Source organism: Saccoglossus kowalevskii, chromosome 3 (genome assembly GCF_978046115.1).
Source record: "Saccoglossus kowalevskii chromosome 3, keSacKowa6.1, whole genome shotgun sequence".
Lineage (NCBI taxonomy): Eukaryota > Metazoa > Hemichordata > Enteropneusta > Harrimaniidae > Saccoglossus > Saccoglossus kowalevskii.
Window position 1 is genome coordinate 29,570,601 of NC_140643.1, and position 25,802 is coordinate 29,596,402.

At 34.4% G+C, this 25,802-nt stretch overlaps 1 protein-coding gene across 1 annotated transcript; it reads right to left on the reverse strand.

Annotated features, from left to right (window-relative positions):
* Positions 1-18,314: 18,314 nt before the first annotated feature.
* On the reverse strand, positions 18,315-25,053 carry LOC146747729 (carbohydrate sulfotransferase 14-like). The gene is made up of 6 exons (XM_085497442.1): positions 24,991-25,053; positions 23,884-24,015; positions 21,218-21,288; positions 21,022-21,068; positions 20,548-20,585; positions 18,315-19,079 (listed from the first exon to the last, which is right to left on the reverse strand). Exons 2-6 carry the CDS (start codon positions 24,001-24,003, stop codon positions 18,315-18,317), a joined length of 1,041 nt encoding a protein of 346 aa, XP_085353568.1. The 5' UTR covers positions 24,004-24,015; positions 24,991-25,053.
* Between the last annotated feature and the right edge of the window lie 749 nt (positions 25,054-25,802).

A 25,802-nucleotide genomic window follows, 5' to 3' on the forward strand; every position in this document is an offset into this window, starting at 1 on the left:
CGCAGACAACCATCTTTGGCTACATTTATGCGTTCTTCATTGGATAACAGTGGGTTGTATGTTTCAATTGTATGTTTTCCTCCAGAGATCTGTAATACACAATATATAGACAATTATATTATAGAAAAATGCGAAAAATAGTGACAAATGAAAAACATTAAACTCGTTTACACATCTGATATTGTAAGGTCAGTTTATGGACGGTTTAATTTTTTTTTTTAAATTGTACAATTAATTTATTGTTTGGAGATTGTTGCTATAACTTAGGCTCATATATACTGTAAACTAATGTCCTGGAGATCATGTATGACAGTTTCACCAATGTAGAGAAATCAAACTATATTTCTGTTAATATTTAATGTTGTGGCAATGTGTCTCGTAACTGCTAGATACTGTGTATCAAACTAATTATTCATGCTGCAACCAAAATACAGACTCACCACTAATTTTCATTTCTTTTTTGGCATTTCTCTCCCGAATGTATCTCCCGATACATGTCTGGAGAAAACAAACAAACCACTTATAAGCTGCATTCAGAATTATTTATTTCATTCATTAGAAATAGATCAACAGGCACGTAATACATTTGGTGAATATTATTCCCTCAAGAAATGGAAATACCCTAGCAGCATGCAAATATAAAACTGTTCAAGAATACGTAAAGTCAATATCGTTTTGACTGATATTTTGTATAAAAACCCTTGAGCTAGTGTAAAATAAAAGTAAATCTCCAAACTTATTATCTTCCCCTTACACAACCAATCCCCCCCCCCCGCTGTGAGATTCACTGGAAAACTAAACCGCAACGTCACACTGGGGGGGGGACAGAATAAACAAGTCAGAGATATGGCACTAGAACCACATTCATTAAAACAAAATGGCCGCCAGTCGGCCATTTTGAATTTTATCTGAAAAACAAAATGATGTGCAACCAAGTTTGTACAAATTCCATCTATAAACTACTGAGAAATGCTTGATTTTGATGATTTTTAGAACAAAAATGCTGCCATTCGGCCATCTTGAATCAGATCGTGAAACAAATATAATATCATGTATGATGTATGTGTGAAGTTTGATTGTGATTGGTCCAGGCATTTCTAAGATACAGGTCCGCACGCACGCACGCACGGAAGCACGGACGTACGGAGGTCAAAACATAAGTCCCCCTTTTCGGACTGCGTCCGAACGGGGACTAATAATTACACTATTATACATACTAAGAAGCCGGACTCTCTTTCAGCGACTGATGGCTGGCTCTGTTTCCAAACTGAAAAAGAAGAAGAGGGCTTACATACCACGTTTCACCAGAAATTATTTCACAAACGAGACAGCCATATTCTCTTCACAAATGCCGCACGTACATGTGAGTACAAGAGATACAACCGTAGAACAAAATGATGATTTAATTACACATATGTGTATAGTAATAGACTTGTTTAGGGTTTTTGTCGGCAGAAATACGTAGTTTTAGGCAGTTATTTTAATATATCAGCTTCAGTTTTGTACTGCATATTTTGATACTGTATTATATACATCCATATAAAAACATATAGAAAACATTTTTTAAATTCATATAAACTAATTTTTTTTTCATATAATTATTATTTCAGTATGTGCCTATGTAAAATATTTATAAGGGTCAATATAAAAGCATGTATATTCAACACACGACAAACTAGTGCAAACAGGTGCATGAATGACCGGTTGTGAAATTGACTTTTCAACGTGAGAATGTTAAGTAACACTTTACACTTTACAAATAGGTCCGTATCTCCTATTTTTTTAATGTAGTTCCAGATACATTGTTTCATTGTCTCGAGTAAAAAAATTGAAATGAATAAATGTTCGTCGTTTTGATTTACACCAATATATTACATTCAAAGGTCACCTACAGAGCAATTAAAATAAATTATTGTTGTAGGTTGATAATGACCCAATGACAATATAAATGTATACAATTTCTCCGTTTTGTAAAGCGTTTAATATTCGAGTACTATTATACATTATCTGGAATAATCACTTACTGCCAGTGATTATATTGAAGAGAATGCGATGACAAGAACATGATTGTTTATCGAAGCCAACACCAGCATAGAATAATGTATGTAGCATTACTTAATGTATTCCAAATTCATTTCGTCAGCATCTATTCCATGAATGTACAATGTCCTACTATAATAGCATATAAGAACTCGGACCAGTTCGAGTTAAACATAGACTTATAAATTTTAATAAAACTATTGTGAAAACTGTAAAAACATAATGCTAGCAGTTGTTTACATACTGATAGTTAAGCATGGTGAATTGAACAAAAAATACAGTTCAACATTTGAAAACAAAAACAATGAATGCTTTGAAATGTATGTATTATTTATACAATCTCACCTTCGATTGTTAACTTTGATGATTTCATACTGGTATGCGATCTGAAAAAATAAATTACATTGAGAGATTACTGTATTTTCAGTATAGCGTAATCTATGTACACTTTACTGAAATGATTGATATGCATGTAGTATTATACGAGATGAAAGTCATGGGGTGCGCCACTTACATATCATTTGGACCCTTTCCATCTTGGTTTAAGATAGAACCATCATATAGAGTAATTCCTGAGTGAATATACTGTAGATCACTACACGAAAACTTGCCAGGTACGTTCAACACTAACAGAGTCTTTTCCGAGTTTCTCCCTGTCTCGCAAAAATTCTCCCAACCTCCATCACGCTTTAGAAAACAGGTGGCTGTATTGTTGAAATTATCGCTTGAATATACTGCCCTCCAAATAAACACATTTATATTTCCTTGATACTGTGTTTTCAAATACGTTGCATTATTGCGTGTATTCAAAAGAGTCAATTCAATGTATGCATTTCCAGACCATGCTGCACAAAATCGAATGTTATATGAACCATTTTTATATTCCACGACATGTCCCAATGCTCTGTCAGTACCCTTGTGATTCAGCAATACTGCCTTCCATTGCTGGCCACCGTCCATGTATTGGGCATCGACATTTACATGAACTATATCTCCTATAGCAATATGTGACACGGCAGAAATCATGACAAGAGCAGAATATGAGTTGTCCGTCATATCAACACTACTAGAATTAGTAGAAAACCACATACAAGGACTCAGCATTGAATACCCGTCTCTTAATGGGTATCCGGGCGTATTCTTAATGAACTCCATTTTGATCTCAAACAAAAGGGAAGAGATGTTAGCACATATAATATAGACACAATTTAAATTATACACAGTTTTGGATAATTGAAAAATTATGAATGAATTTACCATGTACATGAATATTGACATACTTACTATAATACATCCATAAAGTGCAAGGCAAAATATGACCAGAAACCAAAGTATGTAATGTGTCTTCCGTGGCATATGTGCTAACATATTTGTTATATGCGTGTCACCTCACCACCGTGATAAAGTATTACGTCTGTCGATTAACGACAATAGCAATATGTTTATATGTGTGTTGGGTAAAGCAAACTCCAAATTACAATAGAGCTGTGCTGTTTGATTTGGGCGTGTGAGTAGAATATTTATGAATGGGCGCTTATTTATGACAGTTTCTGTTGAATTGGTATTCGCACCCGCAATCTCATATTATGCTAAGTAAACACCCACACCATGAAGCCACGCTGCGCGTCGGTCGATACTCCCGATGTACTGTCTTCGTGCATACTTTGAGGTATCCTCGTAATAACCTTAATATTATACATATTTTCCTTCCAAGGATACATCATGGGAACGCCGAAATCCAAAATGTCTAGAACAGAATCAGCGAACTTCTTTGTATGGAGTCCGGTGGCAGCCATGTTTGTTTTTATTATTAGAGGACGGTTACGCGCGTAATCATTCCATATTTGTAATTCGCATTTCCTTATATGGTAATTGCGACTTTCCTCTCTATATTGTAAATTAGTTTGATATATGATCTAAAACCACCAATGTCTGGTTTTGACCCAACAATTTTACATTTAAATATATAATAGCGTGTCAATAATAACATAGTATTATGTAATGGTCTAGCATTGTATACATCCCCCAAAATACATGTGACTGCACTTAACGTCAAAGTATCACCTGTAATGAAAGAAAACCATTCATTGACTGATGTCCAAAATACAGATACATATCTACAGTCCCAAAATAAATGAAAGTAGTCTTCCTCAACTTCTCCACAAAAAGAACACAGGGAGGAATCAATTAAGCCCGACAAGCACAACAACCTGTTTGAAGGCAATATTTTCATATTAATTTTATATTGAAAATAGCGTAGTTTGGCATCGGTAGTAATAGAAAAGGGAGCAAAATAAATATTTTTCCAAGGTAAAGGGTGTTCAAAATGTCCAGCCAATATTGCTATATAACTGAGGGGATTAAATCAGGAAATTCCTCATGGCAATACCAAAGATAAATATTTTTATTAACCTTAATTCCTGACAGCCAGATATTGTTATGGATGTTTGGCATACAGACTATTAGTTTTGACATGTTTGATTCAACAATACTGCGCTTCCAAATAGAGCGAAATTCTTTGTATGGAGTCCGGTCAAACCCTGGCGGCAGCCATGTTTGTTTTTTTGTTATTAGAGGACGCTTACGCGCGTAATCATTCCATATTTGGAATTCGCATTTCTTTATATGGTAGAATGAAAATACCCCGTAAAATACCGCAAAATTACGGCACGGCACTTATGACGTTACCGTGACAGATGTATATTAATAGGTAATAATTACACATCACTAATACTATTATTGTCAATCATAACGGATTGTATTCTTTTTTCATTCAATTGCGCATCCAGACTTATCACGGATGGGGATTACGGAATAATGAAGTCTACACACACGCAAGTCAAACGAACAACATAGTTATTCAGTCCAACCAAATAAAACACATCAATCTAGCCCATACTAATCCGTTAATCAACAAGGAAATTGCAAGCTCTTTAAAATCACTACTGTTATGGCAATAGTGCGACATTTTTCCAAACACAATTGCCATGAGTCTAACAAGTGAGTAAAACGTATCATGGCAAACACCGAGTAACTGACTAGGAGTTAATATTTGAGTCAACAATAGCAGTTCATACTATTCTCGAATGGGTTCTGTGAAAACAGGCTTGACGAAGAATGTTATATATTGCACAATAAGATTGAATAATCATTATCCTCGCTGTACTCCATTATATTCCGAATTTTAAAATGGAATATATATCTAAAAGACACACTGAAAAACACCAGAATTTGTTTTGCTTTTTAGCATACACAAAGTTTGACACTTATACCATGATATACAACTAACTCGTTATGATAATATGAATATTAGCGAGTAAAATGCTGGAATAATCACTGAATAATTGTGTACCTTATATAAACGCCCATTCACAAATTGATACAGTATCGAATATACACACAACCATTTGATTAAGAAAATAGCCGATAATATGTTTGTACAGTGTTGCCTACCTGACGATCCAACAGTATATTAACAGATTTCAATAAAAAATATTCTCATTAATTGTGCCGCAGCTGATACTTGATGGGGGACATCACATAGCTTATTTATGTAAGTGACTTTTATCCCATAAATACTGGGGTTTATTTAGGTATGTGTTACTGTCCCCATGAATTCTATAACACTGTAGTTGAGTTCGGGTATTTTTACTTGGTTGTTGAGAGGTAAAAATAAATAAATACGCCATAGTTACGGCAACTGGGACAAAACACTGGGGTGACAAAAACAGTTGACTGGCTGAACTTGCATATAATCTTCACAGATCACTTAAGCCTGACATATTCTGAGAAAGTCACCCTTGGATTATACACCATATTAGCGGGGTTGTAACGTGCTGGGGCTGGTTTTGGTCTTTGTGTGCTTATGTATGATCAGGAAATGTGTCTAGCTGACAGTATAGTTCTCCAACAGTAACTCACATGAATCGTTATATGCAGTTTCATTCTTTATGGTATGACACACACCCAAATTTGTACGCCCCCATGAGAGTTGGTGCTATGTAATCATCATCAAATTTTTGTCGTTACTCTCCTCCAGTGTCCGTAACGAACCAGTGGGGCATTGTGGGATCAATCGTGTTATTTTGAAGGATCACAGCGCCATCATGTGCAAACATGCAAAAAAGGCAGTACAGATGAAAAGATATTGTCCACTCCGGAGTGCCTCTCCTAAACTCTAATTATTTTAGCAGATTGACATAGAGTAACAAATAAAAGTTAAATGTCTAGACAGATTAATAGACATTAAAAACAAATTTAAAGCAGTGAAAACCCGAATAGATTTTTTTATCATCATCTTATTTCCGCAAACGCTGTGTGAAGAGCATGCGAGCATTGCCATTAACTAGATTAGAACGCTGAATCGGCCAATCATTTGGCAGATATTAAAACATATTTATGGCCTTGCACACACATCTTTGATAACATCACATTCCTGTTCAATGGGAACTGAAGATAAAATGAATCAGTATTAAATTATTACTAAATGCTGGACATAAACCTGGTGTACTGATATACACATAACACTAAATAACAGTTCAGACAAGTTACATATATATCTGCTTAATTATATTTAAGTAGATCTAAGGATATACCACATTAATTTAAATTTCTAATTCTACAAACGTCAGAGCGTTTTATCTAGGATCGATTATATCCGAGTATTTCGAAATCTAAGCGATAGTATTCGACTATTTGTTCCATCAAATGCTTAGGCAACGTCTTAATTGTTTCAATCAACTTGTCATTACCCTTTCGTTGATGCATAGCCGGAAATTTAAGCAAGTTATCAACACCAAGTAAATGTAGAACAAACGGCCCATCCTGATCCAAATGTTCCATGTGTCCGATAAAGTTTAAATTCCCGTTACATATAGAAGTAATCAAATATTGCGGTAACCAGTGCTCAGATTTAGGCATTCTATTTAAACCATTTGAAATAACTAACTGTACAAACTCTTTAAAAGTTACATTCAGTCTTCCAAATTCATTCTGTGTGTGGTTATTTTCTGGATCACTGTTCCTGATCTTTAAAATAGTATCACCATATAAATTTTCAAAGAATAAAGATGGTTTCGACAAGATATGGAATTTATCATAATAACAAGAAACCAGTCTTTCTAATGGATGACGGACGAACAATACGCGCGTGTATTCGGTTAATGAACGATTAGCACAGTGAATGACGCCTTGCATCTTACCACACTTTTGAGCAACGCCATCAAAAAGTTCTTTCCAGAACTTAGATCCTACTTTGGGTATGAGTTGAAAAATAAACTTATATTCCATTGAGACTACCGACTGCGCTGTAGATCTGGTTTTGATATTGTTACGCAGACAACCATCTTTGGCTACATTTATGCGTTCTTCGTTTGATAACAAGGAGTTGTATGTTTCAACTGTATGTTTCTGTCCAGAGATCTGTAATACACAATATGTAGCCAATTATATTATAGAAAAATGCAAAAAATAGTGCGATGACAAATGAAAAACATTAAATTCGTTTACACATCTGATATTGTAAGGTCAATCATTGAACAGTTTAGAATTTAAAAAAAGAAGGAAAATTGATTTATTGTTGATTGTTATTGATTGTTGCTATAATTTAGACTTAGCAACCCATTGTAACTTCTGTAACTAATTGTCCTTAATATTCATGCTGCAACCAAAATACAGTCTCACCACTAATTTTCACTTTTTTTGGCATTTCTCTCCTGAATCATGTTTGTAGAAAATAAACAATCCATTTATAAGCTACATTCGGAATTGTTTGTTTATTCATTAATAACAGATCAACAGACATGTAATATAAAACAATTGGTGAATATTATTCCCACGAGAAATGCAAAATACCCAAAGGATATGCAAATATAAAGCTAAATGTTCAAAAATACGTAAACTCAATATCGTTTTGACTGATATTTTGTATAAACCCTTGAGCTAAAAGAGAGTAAATCTCCAATCTTGTTATCTTCCCCGTACACATTCCCTTCCGCTGTGAGATTCATTGGAAAACTAAACCTCAACGTCACACTGGGAAAAACAGAATAAATAATTACACTATTATACATACTAAGTAGCCTGGCCCTCTTTCAGCGACTGATGGCTGGCTTTGTTTCCAAACTGAAAAAGAAGAAGATGGCTTATATACCACATTCCACCAGAAATTATTGAACAGATTTCACAAGCAAGGCAGCCATCTCTCTCACAAATGCCGCACACACGTGTGAGTACAAGATATACAACCGTAGAACAAAATTATGATTTAATTACACATATGTGTATATTAACAGACTTGTTTTGAGCAGTTATTTTAATATACCAGATTCGTACTGCAAAATTTGATACTGTATTATAGACATTCATATAAAAAATATAGAAAAACATATTTTACATTCATATTCTCAAAAAACTAAATATTTGGTATATAATTATTTTTTTCAGTACGTGCCTTAAAGGATGTATATTCAACACATGATAAACTTGTGCAAACAGGTGCATGAATGACCGGTTGTGAAATCGACCACCTTTTCGTCGTGTTAAGTAACATACTTTACAAATGGGTCCTTATCTCCTATCTTTTTAATGTAGTTCCAGATACATTGTTTCATTGTACCAATTAGAAAAATCGAAAAGAATAAATGTTCGTTCGTTTGATTTACACCAATATACTACATTCAAAGGTCACCTACAGAGCAATTAAAATAAATTATTGTTGTAGGTTGATAATGACCTAATGACAATATAAATGTATACAATTTCTCCGTTTTGTAAAGCGTTTAATATTGGAGTGCTATTATACATTAACTGCAATAATCACTTACTGCCAGTGATTATATTGAAGATAATACGATGACAAGAACATGATTGTTTATCGAAGCCAAAACCAGCATAGAATAATGTATGCTACATTTACGTAATGTATTCCAAATTCACTTTGTCAGCTTTTGTGCTAAGAATGTATCAAATTCTTAATATAATAGCATATAATAACTTGGAGCAGTTCGAGTCAAACATTAGACTTATAAAACTGTAAAAAAAAATAAAGTTCACCATACTGCATCGTGATTTGAAAAAATCAGTTCAACCATTGAAGACAAAAACTATGAAAGTTTTGAAATGCATGTAGTATTTTTGACAACAATCTCACCTTCGATTGTTAACTTTGATGATTTCATAATGGTATGCGACCTGGAAAAAGAAATTACATTGAGAGATTACTGTATTTTCAGTAGAGCGTAAATTATGCACACTTTACTGAAATGATTGATATGAATATAGTATTATACGAGATGAAAGTCACGGGATGCGCTACTTACATATTTGTTGAACCCTTTCCATCTTGGTTTAAGATAGAACCATCATATAGAGTAATTCCTGAGTGAATATACTGTAGATCACTACACGAAAACTTGCCAGGTACGTTCAACACTAACAGAGTCTTTTCCGAGTTTCTCCCTGTCTCGCAAAAGTTCTCCCAACCTTGATCACGCTTTAGAAAACAGGTAGCTGTATTGTTGAAAATATCGCTTGAATATACTGCCCTCCAATTTAACACATTTATATTTCCTTGATACTGTGTTTTCAAATACGTTGCATTATTGCGTGTATTCAAAAGAGTCAATTCAATGTATGCATTTCCAGACCATACTGCACAAAATCGAATGTTATATGAACCATTTTTATATTCCACGACATGTCCCAATGCTCTGTCAGTACCCTTGTGATTCAGCAATACTGCCTTCCATTGCTGGCCACCGTCCATGTATTGGGCATCGACATTTACATGAACTATATCTCCTATATCAATATGTGACACGGCAGAAATCATGACAAGAGCAGAATATGAGTTGTCCGTCATATCAACACTACTAGAATTAGTAGAAAACCAAGTATGAGGACTCAGCATTGAGTACCCGTCTCTTAATGGGTATCCGGGCGTATTCTTAATGAACTCCATTTTGATCTCAAACAAAAGGGAAGAGATGTTAGCACATATAATATAGACAAAAATTAAATTATACACAGTTTTGGATAATTGAAAAAGTATGAATGAATTTACCATGTACATGAATATTGGCATACTTACTATGATACATCCATAAAGTGCAAGGCAAAATATGACCAGAAACCGAAGCATGTAATTTGTCTTCCGTGGCATATGTGCTAACATATTTGTTATTTGCGTGTCACCTCACCACCGTGATAAAGTATTACGTCTGTCGATTAACGACAATAGCAATATGTTACATGTGTGTTGGGTAAAGCAAACTCCAAATTACAATAGAGCTGTGCTGTTTGATTTGGGCGTGTGCGTAGAATATTTATGAATGGGCGCTTATTTATGACTGTTTCTGACGAATTAGTAAGTAAACACCCACATCATGAAGCCACGCTGCGCGTCGGTCGATACTCCCGCTGTACTGTCTTCGTGCATACTTTGAGGTATCCTCGTAATAACCTTATTATTATACATCTTATCTTTCCAAGGATATCTTATGGGAATGCTGAAATCCAAAATGTCTATAACAGAATCAGCGAAATTCTTTTCTTTTTTTATTATTTATTGATATGCTTAACAAAATAAAGATACATTACACAAATACAAGACAGGTTACTACACAAATACAAACTTATGCTTCAAAATGAATGAATAATGAATTCTCCCCATTTTTAATTGCGACTTCCCTGTCTGTTTTCTATGATTGCCAATGTCTGGTTTTGGCCCAACAATTTTACATTTAAATATATACTAGCGTGTCAATAATAACATAGTATTGTGTAATGGTCTAGCATTGTATACAACCCCAAAAATACATGTGACTGCATTTAACGTCAAAGTATCACCTGTAATGAAAGAAAACCATTCATTGACTGATGTCCAAAATACAAATACATATATACAGTCCCAAAATAAATGAAAGTCGTCTTCCCCAACCTCTCCACGAAAAGAACACAGGGAGCAATCAATTAAGCCCCACAAGCGCAACAACCTGTTTGAAGGCAATATTTTAATATTAATGTTATATTGAAAATAGCGTAATTTGGCATCGGTAGTAATAGAAAAGGGAGCAAGATAAATATTTTCCGAGGTAAAGGGGTGTTCAAAATGTCCAGCCAATATTGCTGTATAACTGAGGGGGTTAAATCAGGAAATTCCTCATGGCAATACCAAAGATAAATACTTTTATTAACATTAGTTCCTGACAGCCAGATATTGTTATGCATGTTTGGCATACAGACCATTAGTTTTGACTTGTTAGATTCAACAATACTGCGCTTCCAAATTGAGCGAAATTCTTTGTATGGAGTCAAACCCTGTGGCAGCCATGTTTTTTGTTATGAGAGGACGCTTACGCGAGTAATCATTCCATATTTGGATTTCGCATTTCTTTATATTAATAGGTAATAATTACACATCACTAATACTATTATTGTAAATCATAACGGATTGTTTTCCTTTTTCATTCAATTGCGCATCCAGGCTTGTCACGGATGGAGATTACGGAATAATTAAGTCTACACACACACAAGTCAAACGAAAAACATAGTTATTCAGTCCAAACAAATAAAATATGTTTTAAGAATTATACACATCAATCTAGCCCATACTAATCCGTTACTCAACAAGGAAGCTATTTAAAATCGCTACTTGGAGGAACAGAAAACTGTTATGGCAATAGGGCGACATTCTTCCAAACACGATTGCCAAGTGAGTAAAACGTATCATGGCAAACAGTAACCGACTAGGAGTTAATAATTGAGTCAACAATAGCAGTTCATACTATTCCCGCACACCATGAATGGGTTCTGTTAAAACACGGTTAACGAAGGATGTTACATGTTACACAATAAGATTGAATAATCATTATCCTCGATGTACTCCATTATATTCCGAATTTCAAAATGGAATATAATTAAATACACTAAAAAACACCACAATTTGTTTTGCTTTTTAGCATACACGGAGATTCACATTTATACCATGATATACGAATAACTCGTTATGATAATATGAATATTAGCGAGTAAAATGCTTGAATAATTACTGAATACTTATATGAACGCCCATTCACATATTGATACAGTATCGAATATACACACGACAATTGAATGTTGAGTATAGCCGATAATATGTTTGTACAGTGTTGCCTACCTGACGATCCACCAGTATATTAACAGATTTCAATAAGAATGAAACAACTCATTAGGTGTGTCACAGCTGATACTTGATGGGGGAGACTACATAGCGTATTTTTGCAAGCGTCCTTTGTCCCAAGCGCCTGGGAAATGGATACTATATATATGACTATATTATCCAATTTTCACGAATAACATGTTCGGTACAAATTAATATTCTACCTAAAAAGGACGGTTCATGAGAAAATTCCTGTTAATTGTTTGCTACATAAAAAGAAACTTTGAGTTGCCTATTTATGTAAAAAGTAGTTTGTTTGTTTTTGTTTTGTTTGTTACGTACCGATTTTTCAACCAAACTCAAATCATGAATTAATCCATAATTTAATCTTGAAAGACCGGTGTATGATAAATTGTGATATGTTTTTTTCAAATGGCTCTTACATAACCAATAAAGCCCAAACTACAATATAATACGTTGAAAGAAAGGCATTTTTATATGTTAAATCGATCAAAGATCTGGCGATTCAGAGAGATGACAATTTGTATGCTAGTATGTGTGTGGTAAATATGACGTAACACTTTTTTTATAATATTAAATAAACTTTAATATATACAATTATGAGTTAAACACAGTTTCAGAATAGAGGTTAATCCTACAATAAGTATGACAAACCTACACTAAATATGGTCAATTTTATATTTGATACTTACTGTTACCAATATAGCGTTCCTCTGCAAGCAAGACTCCTGTATTTCTTCGTTGTTGTGTTGCAGAAGCCATTGACTGTCGTCCATTTCTACGTTCAGGAACTGTGAGTTATCACCAATGCACACTTACTTCCCTTAGCAATCCCCTATTTTAGTGACTTTATGCATTGTATTTTACTGTTCTTTGTTTCGTGTAATTATTTTGAGAGGTATTAAAGCCAGGAGCTTTAACTTGATATTTTGGTGTATGTGTATTTCATTTCCAGTACTATTGTCTTGTCTATCCCATATTAGCAGTGACAGACCCCCTGTCCAGTGTGAGTTCTGTGGGTTTCTTCCCATTAGCAATAAGCATGCCTTACACTGTGACACCTTCAATCTTCTTACATTTTGCTTGTTGCAAATGGGCTATTTTTTGGATTATTAATGCCATTGAATGCACGTGTGTTATGCAACGTAATATAGAATATGACAGTATTTAGATTATGGATCTACGAATGCATACATTAACAAAATAAGTATATATCCACATAAACAATAATGAATGAATTTCCCCCATTGTGTGGAGTATATGCCTGTATGTTCCGTCATCTCACTTGGCATACCATACTTTATACGATTATATACAGTAACCTCCGCCTTCGCATATGAACTACTCACAATCTTTTTTCATGGAAAGCTGTGCTTATACATCTTGTTTCTACTTTGGTAGTAATGCGTTGAGTTCTTATGATCTCTTATACCGCGCTGCAAGAACAAAACAAGAATAACTGAGAACAAGTACATTACACTACACAGTAAAATCATATGTACTCCTGCTCCACATGTTCCTCCTCCTCCGACCTTTTGGTCGTAAATAAATGGTTTATGTTTGAAACCTGAAGACTACTGTCTACAAAACCCTTTGTTTAATAGTTAAGACGTTTCAATACTCGAGCATAATGAATAAGTTGAAAAATAAAAATATAGGTAGGAGTGAGTTGGAAATATGCTGTGAATGTGTAGAAAATTGATCATAGTAAAATTAAAATCTTTCTTGTTATATAGTCTGGTGCAAAGCTGGTCATTTGAGTCAGCAAAAGTCTTCCTGATCTCAAATTTAATTGGATATATCACTGGAATATAATCACTAATCTATGAGTGTTTATAGAAAGTACATCATCAATAAATCTTAATGTAAAATTAAAGGATTAGTCCTCTTTGTACTGTTTGATCAGAACTAATTTCTGTAAAAAATTCGGGTAAATATGAATAAAGGAATAAATCTGCCAGCAGGACAAACACTGTCACGTTGTCGAATCTTGTAGTTTTGTCTTCATTCTATGAAATGGTGAGCCGAGTATGAAACTGTTGGTGGGATGGTAGATCTTAAAATACGGGTATCTATAGAGCGAGAGTAGGGAGCATCTCATATGTGTACCAGTGTCTAGCTAACATGACAGTAAGACGATATATGTACTTGTGTCTAGCTGAAAGGAGAATCAGATGAAATCTGACTGGGGTCTAGCTAATAGGAGACCAGGGCTAATTATTTTCTAGTGTCCAGCAGATAGGAGAGTCAGACAAAAAATGTATTAGTGTCTAGCAAATAGGGGATAAGACGAAATCTGTAATGGTGTCTAGCTAATAGGAGAGTCAGACGAAATCTGCATTAGTATCAAGCTAATAGGGGAGTCAGGCTAAATATGTACTTGTGTGTAGCTAATAAGAAAATCCGATGAAATAATGACTAGTGGTTAGCTAATAGGAGAGTAAGGTGAAATATTTCCTAGTGTTCAGCAAATAGAAGAGGCGAAATATTTACTAGTGTTTAGCTGAAAGAAGAGTCAAATTATGTCTTAGCTAATCTGAGAGTAAGATGATTTTTTTCTAGTGTCCCGCAAATAGGAGAGTCGGATGAAATCTTTACTCGTGTCTTGCTAAAAGGAGAGTCAAATGAAATCTGTACCAGTGCTTAGCTAATAGGAGAGTAAGGTGAAATCTTTAATAGTGTCTAGCTAACAGGAAAGTTAGACGAAATATGTACTGCTGTCTAGCTAATAGGAGAGTCAGACAAAATCTGCATTAGTATTAGCTAATAGGGGAGTCAAGCTAAATATATGTACTGGTGTTTAGCTTAAAGAAGAATAAAATTATGTCTGTACTGGTCCGTATCTAGTTTCTAGTGTCCAGCAGATAGTAGAGTCAGGCGAAATCTGTACTCGTGTCAATCTAATAGTAGAGTAAGACAAAATCTTTCTAGTGTCCAGCTGTTGGGAGAGTCAGACAAAATCTATACTAGTTTCAAGCTAATAGGAAAGTCAGACGAAATCAGTACCGGTCTCAAGCTAATAGGAAAGTCGGGTGAAATCTGTACTAGGGTCTAGCAGATAGCAGAGTCAGGCGAACTCTGTACTCGTGTCAAGCTAATAGTAGAGTACGACAAAATCTTTCCTAGTGTCTAGCAGATAGCAGGATAGTCAGACAAATCTGTACTGGTATGTACCTAATAGGAGAGTCAGACGAAATCTGTGTTAGTGTCTAGCTAACAGGGGAGTCAGACGAAATATGTACTGGTTATTAGCTAATAGGAGAGTAAGATAAAATATTTGATGAAATTTATACCAGTGTTTAGCTAGTAGGAAAGTAAATTGAAATCTTTCCTAGTATCCAGCTAATTGAATAGTAAGATGAAATTTGTATCAGTGTCTAGCTAATAAGATAGTCAGATGATATCTGTACTCGTCTCTAGCTAATAGGAGAGAAAAGTGAAATATTTTCCAGTGTCAAACTAATAGGAGAGTCAGACGAAATGTGTACAAGTGTCTAGCTAACAAGAGAGTCAGGCGAAATATGTACTTGTGTCTAGCGAATAGGAGATGCAGAAGAAATCTGTATTAGGGTCTAGCGAATAGGAAATTAAGCTGAAACATGTACTAGTTTCCAGCTAATATGACAGTAAGACGATATATGTACTAGTGTCTAGCTAATAGGAGATGCAGAAGAAATCTGTACTAGGGTCTAGCTAATAAGAGATGCAGAAGAAATCTGTACTAGGGTCTAGCTAATAGGAGACCAAGGTGAAATATTTGGCCAGCAGATAAGAGAGTCAGACAAAATCCTTACTGGTGTGTAGCTAAAACGAAAATCAGACGGAATCTGTACTAATGTCCAGCAGATAGCAGAGTCAGACGGAATCTGTACTAATGTCCAGCAGATAGCAGAGTCAGACGAAATCTGCATTATTATCAAGCTAATAGGGGAGTCAGGCTAAATATGTACTTAGTTAGTGACTAGTTAAGAAAATCCGATGAAATATGTGCCAGTGCTTAGCTAACTAGAGAGTAAGATAAATTTTTACTAGTGTCCAGCAGATAGTGTGTCCAATGAAATCTTTACTGGTGTCTAGCTAATAGGAGAGTAAGGTGAAATTATTACTAGTGTCCAGCAGATAGGAGATATGTACAAAAATAGGTAAAGTTCCATCTCGCCAACCACTATTGCGACTGTTGACACGAAGCCGACACTTCATTCAATAAACCGGGTAACTCGTTCCGTTCTGTCCATTCAATACCAGTTATATTACTTGTCAATGACTTTAAACCAGAGCTTAGACTGTGACTCGACTCACAGTGAACATTACTACGGCCGTCCCAAACTGACGGCAACGATCGTACAGCAAGGATGTACTCTCTCCAACAACCTCTGGCAAAAATACCTGACTACACGCATGTGCGAAGTTTAAATACGTTAATTAATTCGATAGCCCCAGGTGGCTCCAAAAATCAATGCGCTAGTGGCAACGCGCCATCTGGTTTGCATCGCCCAATCACGTATGATGTACCACTTATGTTATGTGTATCCACTCGGGAATATGAATTAAATGCCAAATGTTGACACGAGGTAATAGGAGAGTCAGACGAAATATTTACTAGTGTATTGCTTAAAGGAGAGTAAGGTGAAATATTTACTAGTGTCCAGCAGATATGAGGGTCCGATAAAATCTGTACCAGTGTCTAGTTAATAGGACAGTAAGACTATATATGTAATAGTGTCTAGGTAATAGGAGAGTCAGATGAAATTTGTACCAGTGTTCAGCTAATAGGAAAGTTAGGTAAAATCGTTCCTTGTGTGCAGGTAATATCAGTCAGATGAAATTTCTGAAGCGTAATTTATTGAGAGTACCTAATACACTTTTACACTAATACAAATTGTTTTATTTTTAGGCACTTCAAAGAACAAACACACATGCAATGTTTCAAGGTACCATACCTGACTATCCATGTTTCATAAATGTTTATGTATACGACATAAGACAAGTTCATAAGAGTAACTAAAACACCTTTCTTCCAAACCATTTTATTTTGAAGCAACTCACAAAACAAATACTTATGTAATGTTTCAACCTAAAACACCCGATTAGATAAGTGTTCATATACAGGACACTCGAACATACCTTATTAATGTTTATATTTAGGAATACATACTTACCTGATTATGTGATTTGTTTATCGTTTGTAATGATTACTGTGCAACAGTGCAAAGTGCTTGATCATGAAACACATAATTTGATATATTAAAAACACTTTTGAAGTTTTGTGATTATAAGCACTTTTTATACATGTTTCTGGTGGAAACACTTTTCATAATGTGTTTTGTGCAAAAATATCCCTGAAATGTTGCAATAGAAGTGTTTTCATAATATACACTTCCAGCAAATATGCAGATTATAAACACTTTAAGTGTTTTTAAAGTGACGACAGGCTTATAAACACTTCAAATGTTTTATCACAAAATAGTAAAAATATCTAAATCAACAGTAGTGTTGTAAAATAAGTTATTTTCAAATTTAAGAAAAAAATCAAAACAAGTGAATTTAAAGTGAGGACACAAATGTGTCATATTTTAAAACACTTTTATGTACTGTGCAACTGACTCAAGTACTTGATATATCATATAATGGTTGTTGAATAGAGTAATTAAAACGTCATTTTTTTATTTCACTAAATATACAAATTAAGTATGGGTCATTCCAACTTTATCCAGAATAGTTTACAAACACACTACATGATTCCATAACATATATACATCAGAGTGCTTACTATGCAACGTTTACATATTAGGGAATATACACGTGTCGCCAACTTCATATTTGCAACAGATTAAATTACCTCGCAATTCGGGCGTTAGTAAGTGTTTGGATTATATCCTGATGGTGTTGTTACAGTCCTTTATCAAGATATTGTTACAGTGGACCTGTCACGACTACGCACATGTTTTTCAAATTTATTTTTTACGTGACGTGTTATGCTTGCATAATAACACTCAGTTTAAAAGATATCGAGATCATCAACGGAAACTAAAAGAAGTAAATTAAACGTTTAGACAATTGCAAAAGTAATCGTAGTTATAATAGTAATTATGGTATTGGAAAATCATGATCGTTTCTATGGTCTATTATATCCAAATATTTCGTAATCTAAGCGATAGTATTCGACTATTTGTTCTAACAAATACCTGGGCAACGTCTGAATTGTGTCATGTAATTTTACGTTACCCTTTCGTTCGAGCATAGCAGGAAATCTAACAATATTGTCAACACCAAGTGAATGCAGAATGAAAGGTCCATCTTTATCCAAATACTCCATGTGCCCGATAAAGTCTAATTTTACAGCACATATGTTAGTAATAAAATATTGAGGTAACCAATGATCAGATTTGCGAACTCTCTTTAAGCCCAGCGAGATAACTAAATTTGCAAACTCTGTAAAAGTAACATTAAGTCTTCCAAAATCAGTGTGGTTATTTTTTGAGCCATTTGTTCTGATCCTTGTAATCAAGTTTCCAAATATAGTTTCAAATAATAATGATTCATTCGACGAGATGTGAAATTTATCATAATAACATGACACCATTCTTTCCAATGGGTCACGGACAAAAATTGCTTGTTTATATTGGTTCAGTGTGGAAACGGGAAAATTTCTTTTTTTGGATTTAATACTGACTTTTTTTAAAACGTGTGCCCAAAATCGAGACCCAACTTTTGGTATGCGCTGAAACATAAACTTGAACTCAGTTGAAACAGTCGTCCGAGTTCCATATCCCAATGTTACATTGTTACGAACGCACGCAATTTTGGCTCGCTGTATGCGTTCCTCGTTCGATTGTAATGGATTGTATGTTGCAACTGTATGCAGCTCTCCGGAGGAAATCTGTAATATAAGCGATAGAACCATGATTATTTTTTAGGAAAACTGTAAAACTGACATAGTGACATAATCACACGACACATTAATAAGCCTAAATTAGCATACCGATCGATGTGTGTATTATTGAACTGCCAATAATTACACAATATTATGTAAAATGTCTATTAGGCCTAATAAATTCGATATTGCAAATACAGATGGTTTAGGGCGCATTGCAAAACACAAATAAAATATTAATTTACACAATTGCCTTAAAATCTGTGGTACTCAGGTTTCGTATGTTGAATCAACATCAATGTGGCTGCCAAAATGTAATTTCCAGAACGTGGCTTGTTTCTGATCTTATGACTAACACACACATATACATATACATACACATATACATACTAATGAATCTAATTTAGCCCATTGCAAGGCAAAGTCAGAAGACTTACTGATGTAGGATGAATAAACGCCAAGAGACACTATATGATTCTAATTATTCAATATATAGCCTTCTAAACAATATGAATTATTTCCGTATAAGATTCACTGTAGTAAGCAGCTCAAGCCAAGCTCTGGTAATAAAAGTGTTTCCTTCAACTTATAGATCATGTAGAACAAAAGTGACTATGAATGTTGTATTTGTGACGATAAATAACGTAAAAGTTGTTATTTTGTCGAAGGGTAAAACACACGAACCCGGAGACCGAGCGCTGCTAGCTTGAATAACTAACCGCTGGTGATCAAAGTCACGTGACATAAATGCACTAACACATGATTCTTTAGTCTAATCTTCACAAACATTTGCACAGTTACTTACACGTCACTCATTACCACATAGCAGGTTCGACAAAGACAATGAAAATCGTGTTCGCAAATTTGAAATACGCCTAAATTGTATGAAATGAAATTAATATTGAAAGAAGGGTATATTAATACTTGTCAAAGTATACACATCTCGTATTGTTCGTCTTCAGGCTTGCTATATGATGTTGTAATTTATCTACGTATACTATTATACGTGCTGTGTAAGAGTATATTTTTTTTCTCGTATTAAAACTATCTAGAGTTCAGTGAATAAACATACCCCGTTATTATGAAAGCGGTGTGGGACTGTAAAATATATCTAGTCATCCCGACCCGCTGATATCATGCCATGGTGATGCAAATTCACCTAGCAGGCGATGAACTGAAGTTGACCTTTCGAAATATCGCTTTCTAGCCATGTTTTACAATAGATATCCAATATCACGATGTCATGCATCGTCTTAAATCTACATTTCCGACGGAAGTTATTGTGAAATAAATATTCAAAGAAAATATCAATGTTGTACGCAATGGAACTCTATACACATTGGTGCTTTTAAAGATAAGTGCGAATTGGATTTTAAGACAAAAGTAATTTAGATAAATAATGTATAAATTACACTACAGTGATAACTAACAATGGCATATAATATATGTATATATAAGAGGGAGATGTACATACTGTGTTGTCAGACTCTTTTACAGCGATTGGTTTCAAAGCTGAATAATAAAAATCAGGTTCAGTTTCAAGAGTGTAGCAATTATTTTGAATGATGCGATCAAGATGTGAGCTCAAAACATAAAATCTGTACATAAAATCGCATTATTACATTCTGATCAAATAATGTGGAGCATATAGCTAGTGATACAAATGCGTTTGGGATATTCAAGTCTTAACCTGCTTGTCATTATCTACGAAGTGGAGCATGAGTTAAGCAAACTATAATGGGAAGTATTTTTGGGGTGAAGTATACAGTGATCTCGTAAATGCTACATTAGCTCGGCGTTATCTGTATTTATTAAATGTAGTGGTTGTTATAATGCCCAATTATTTTACTTCACAGTAGTAAACATTCTAAAGGATTTCTTGTTTTTGTACTGATAAATCAAAGCAGAAAAGTGACGCATAGTACAATTTTGGGGGAAATAATATTACCTTCGATTGCCAACCTTGACGAGTTCGCACTGGTTTTAGAGTATGGTCTGGAAAGATACAAAATCCAATACTGCCCAATTAGCTATTATATTATCGTCAGTTGAGTATTCAGTATCAACGTGACACAGTCGCCAATAACGATAAAATAATTGAAACAATGGTATATGAGATTCAAGTCAAACCATGCATCACTTACCTAACCAGCAGTTCATTTCTATTTTGTTTGAATATATAGTCTTCTGGTAAAGTTATTTCACTGTGTAAATACTATAGAAAACGAAACACTCAAAAATTATTTCTACTTCTATTTTGCGTTTAAAAACAAGTGGATGTAATATTTATTTTTGTTATGGTAAAGCAATTATCAGCTAACAGATCCATTCGTAACATTGTGGGCTTAATGGAAACAAAATTTAAATTTCCTTAATGCTCTTCAACCATTCAGGTGAGTAAAGATTTGTAAAAGTAATAAATAATACGATTTAAGAATTGTATAGCACAAACGGGAAAACATAGCAAAAAACTATTGCAAATATAAACAAAACAGATATTTGATACGTAATTCACACTAATTGAAAATTGATGTTAAGTTAGATGCAACTTTCATGTCAATTTTTCATTTAAAGATTAGGATACCACATTTTGTTTTTGAAAAAGTAATAATAAAACATAAGAATCAACAATCACACCGATTTTGGATACTTATATTTCAAATTTATATTTGTTTAACTCAACGTTTCGCTTATTCCTAGTATATTTTTAATTTTCGTTTGTAATGCGTATTTTAACAAACATTCTTGTGGTTGTTACATCTACAATCTCTAAAAAGTGAAAAGAACTATATAAAATACATGGCACATAACGTAAATATGATTATGCCAAAAAAATATTTCTCAATATTGAAAACGACAAGGAAATTGAATTTTACCCATATTTTCAAATGCGCATTTGTCGAATTGAAATACAAAACATTGTGAGGCTAGGGATCAACCAACAACATTTCAAAATGGGTATTGGGGTAGAGGGCGTGTCACCTTGTCAGTTTATTGCTAGTAAATGCTTCACCTCCAAATTTATTTCGTGGACGTAATGCGGAGTAATTCTCCTGAATACAGCGGTACTGAAAAAAATCTCCAACGACGAGTCTCCACATATCAGTTTTCTGTCCGGAACTTGCCGACTCATATTGTCGCAAAGCGCCGGACTACCTCCAAACGTGCCAATTTTGTCGTAAATGATCTTCTGCACATGCGTATTGCGTTGCCAGAAATTCCAACATGGCGACTACGCCACCAAAATACGTTAGCATAGAAGTTCAGAGAAAAAACGGAGGGATTGTTGTTGACTGGTACGCAATTGACGTCAGCCAAGGAGAGTTCTGTGGATTTAGCAGGATTTTTTTTCGCCCTCTCGCATTAGTTTTGGGATCTCCAGAGGATGTCATCCATAAGATTAAATCAGTGTGGCCTAACTTGCCGCGGTATTTCCTAATCATGGCGTTAGATTCCGCCTTGAAGTTGGATAGCAACTATATTTAATCAATGGTTAGTGCAGGGAGGAATTGACTTGAGGTGGTCGACAACAGCGCTAATCCACATACTGCATACACACTATCCCTGAGGTGCTCGGCGATGTCAAAACACCCGGCGTCATCATACCAACCCCAACCACCGTGACTATTACGGGCTAGCTTCGTACTGTTCTATGCGCTGTTTCCTCCTGTGTCAGTGCAAGTCATGTCGACATATTTCAACTTCCAGCCAATAAAAAACGCCGTAATATAAGAAGTGTGGCTTAAATGACATTCTACTAATTGTTCACCCAATGTAGATGACTCCAAATCAATCGTTTAACCAATTAGACTTTTTCAGTTTTCAGCTGGCTTGGGTCTCTGCCTGGGGGTCTCTGTCCGGTGCCCCCCCCCCCCCCCGCAGAGAATGTTTCCATGTCAAAGGGCCGGATATGACAATGCTACCTTGTATCAAATTTCGCAGGTTTTTTTTTTGTTTATCTTGAAAACAGGTCAAGAAGCAGATGAAATAATGAAATTTGACTCCAATATTCCAATTGTCAATGTGTCGTAATACGGCATCAGTCCAATTTAACACATTGAGCGTATTTTGAAAGTCTAACTGTGATAATGAGAGTAAAATAATTAATGGCCACAGTATGGAGGGCAGATATAGTAATTTAAAAAGGAATAAAACCGCTGTGGCTTTATTACTTGAAGCATTTAATATGGATATTTTTCATAGTCTAAGCGTAAATTTCAAAGATGAAACATGACGTTTGCCATAATTCCATTTTGTTTATTTGATACACACAAGGAAAAATAAATGGCCGCCAGGTGTCACGGATTATGAATAGGGGAGTTGCTGCATAGATTTTTTGAATGTTCAAAAAAATCTTGATGAAATGTAAATGACAGGTAAACATCTAAAAATGATTTATTGATGCAAGGTTTGAAATTTTCATGAAATAATTATATATAGGTTCTATAGAATATAAAAGTTCATTTTCATATTGGATATTTGCAAAAACCAAAAAATGGCCGGTGATGGCGCTGTTCAATACTTCTTATGCCGCTAATTCATAACTTACGGCTCGAAGGATACAATGCGTTTTAAATCGAATGTGGAATTAAATAATATGAGCTAATGATACAGCCAGAATTGTGTACATATATAAGGTACATTTAGACATAGTTATTCAAAGTAAATGTATTTTATTTTCATTATTCAAATAAATCGTCAACATTTAAAAATTGTCATTAATCCGTGCTTATCTTGCACTTTTGCCTACCGCCCTTGGTTGGACAGAAAAATCTACAAACCATACATTTTATGAGAATCATATACTTACTACAAATACAATGCCTCCAACAACACCAAAGCAAAATATGGCTAGGAACAAACGCATGAACACTGTCTGTAATGGCACATATACTACAGTATTTGTCATTGTTTTACCACCGCTCACCATAATATATGACGTCTGCAAAATAATGTAAAATTTATTTGTTCATTTTGAAAATTTAACAGCTATATAATATTAACAGTTTTGGGATCTCGGCATGTATATTTTTTAATACTTGAAATGCAATAATGACTGATAGTAGACAGCAATTTTGTAACTATTTTTTTTTTCAATTAAAACATATATTTTTGTTCAGATATATAATCTACGATAACTTTCTCATACCAATAAGTGACTGTGGACATCAGGATAGAAAGCTTTTCATACGCACTTTATATTGTAATGATCGGTGTTATTAGTTCTCAAGAGAGCAATCCACTGTTAATTATTACTATATATGGTGAGTATGTCTTGGTTATATTATTAAGTATAAGAACTAAGCTAATAATTCTATACTACTATACGCCAGGTAATAATTAAAACTACTAATACTCAAATTGATTGTGACTCGTCACGATTTCGTTATGCATTCAGCATCGTCACAGACGGGAATTAATAGTGGCTAGAAACGTTGTACATGCACCCTTGGCAACTAATATACATTTGAGGTAACTAATATAATTTCATCATATCAGCATTAACAGACCGACGACAATATGTATACACATGTTACCAAAGTGATTTAAATCGTCTCATAACTTATATCAGTACTCTTCGAATTGATCTTTCTATAAATTTTAGTATAATTACTTTTAACTATAATTACAATTTAATGCCAGCAAGATCAAAGTTATTTAGCCCCGATAGTTGCTTACACAATAAAAAAACTACTCTCACAAAATGGAACACAAAAGAAGCTTCTTAAGGTCAATATATTTTGTCGATTTGCCAACAAAAACCAACAGCACATTGCTATGTGTTTAGTTACGGGTATTAAACGTATGTTTCCACCCATTGCCAATCCCTAGTCATCAAAACGCAATATATGAACACGTGCCCTCCGAAAATATGGAAGGATAGTCCATAAGATGTATATATTTAGTGCCACTTAACTGACTACGTGATCCAAATAAGGTTCAATGCAATATTTACAAAACGATACACACCAAACGACCCTTTGTAACATGTCAGTGTTTGGCACCAGCTGACACTACGTTGTATAGTGTCTTTGTGTTACACAGATATTATATTTTAAATTAAATGCACATGTATAACTAATGCAAGCTGTTCGTGTTTGGATAATTATGAAACATAATTGAATTATGTATGAATTTGTCATACAAATATGTATCGCTTCTGCTTCAATCACACTTTATCAACATACGTATACATATATACATATTCATGTCGTATTAAGGAAATCAAGCGACATGGACGTACCTTGCTTTAACGTTTTTTTTTTTTTGGTTATCTTCATATGTCTGTAAATCGAACAGTCTAATAAGCATTACTTTGTTAGAATTCGGTTACAACACACATTGTGACGGGAAATGTGGTATAAGTTTAATTATATTTTGATTAAGTCATTCCTGAACTCATAACTTGCAACGATATATTACTAATCCAATCTCTATTGAGTTCAGAATAATAAAAGATAATTCTCCCATATATGTAACATGTGGCAGTGTGTGAAACAACTGATAATGACATCGCACGCTTTAAAATTTACTAATAACTGGGATATATCCGTGCCGTTAATAATATTACCAGCTTTTGATACTCTCGGGCGAGGACACTTTGTATGGAATGAGGTCATTCCATATTGGGGAGATTAGCATGTTAAAGGCCTTGAAAACACTCAAATCATAGCAAATCATTCATCAGGTTACTGTCAAAGTCCCTGTCATTCTAATTTATTTTGAAAA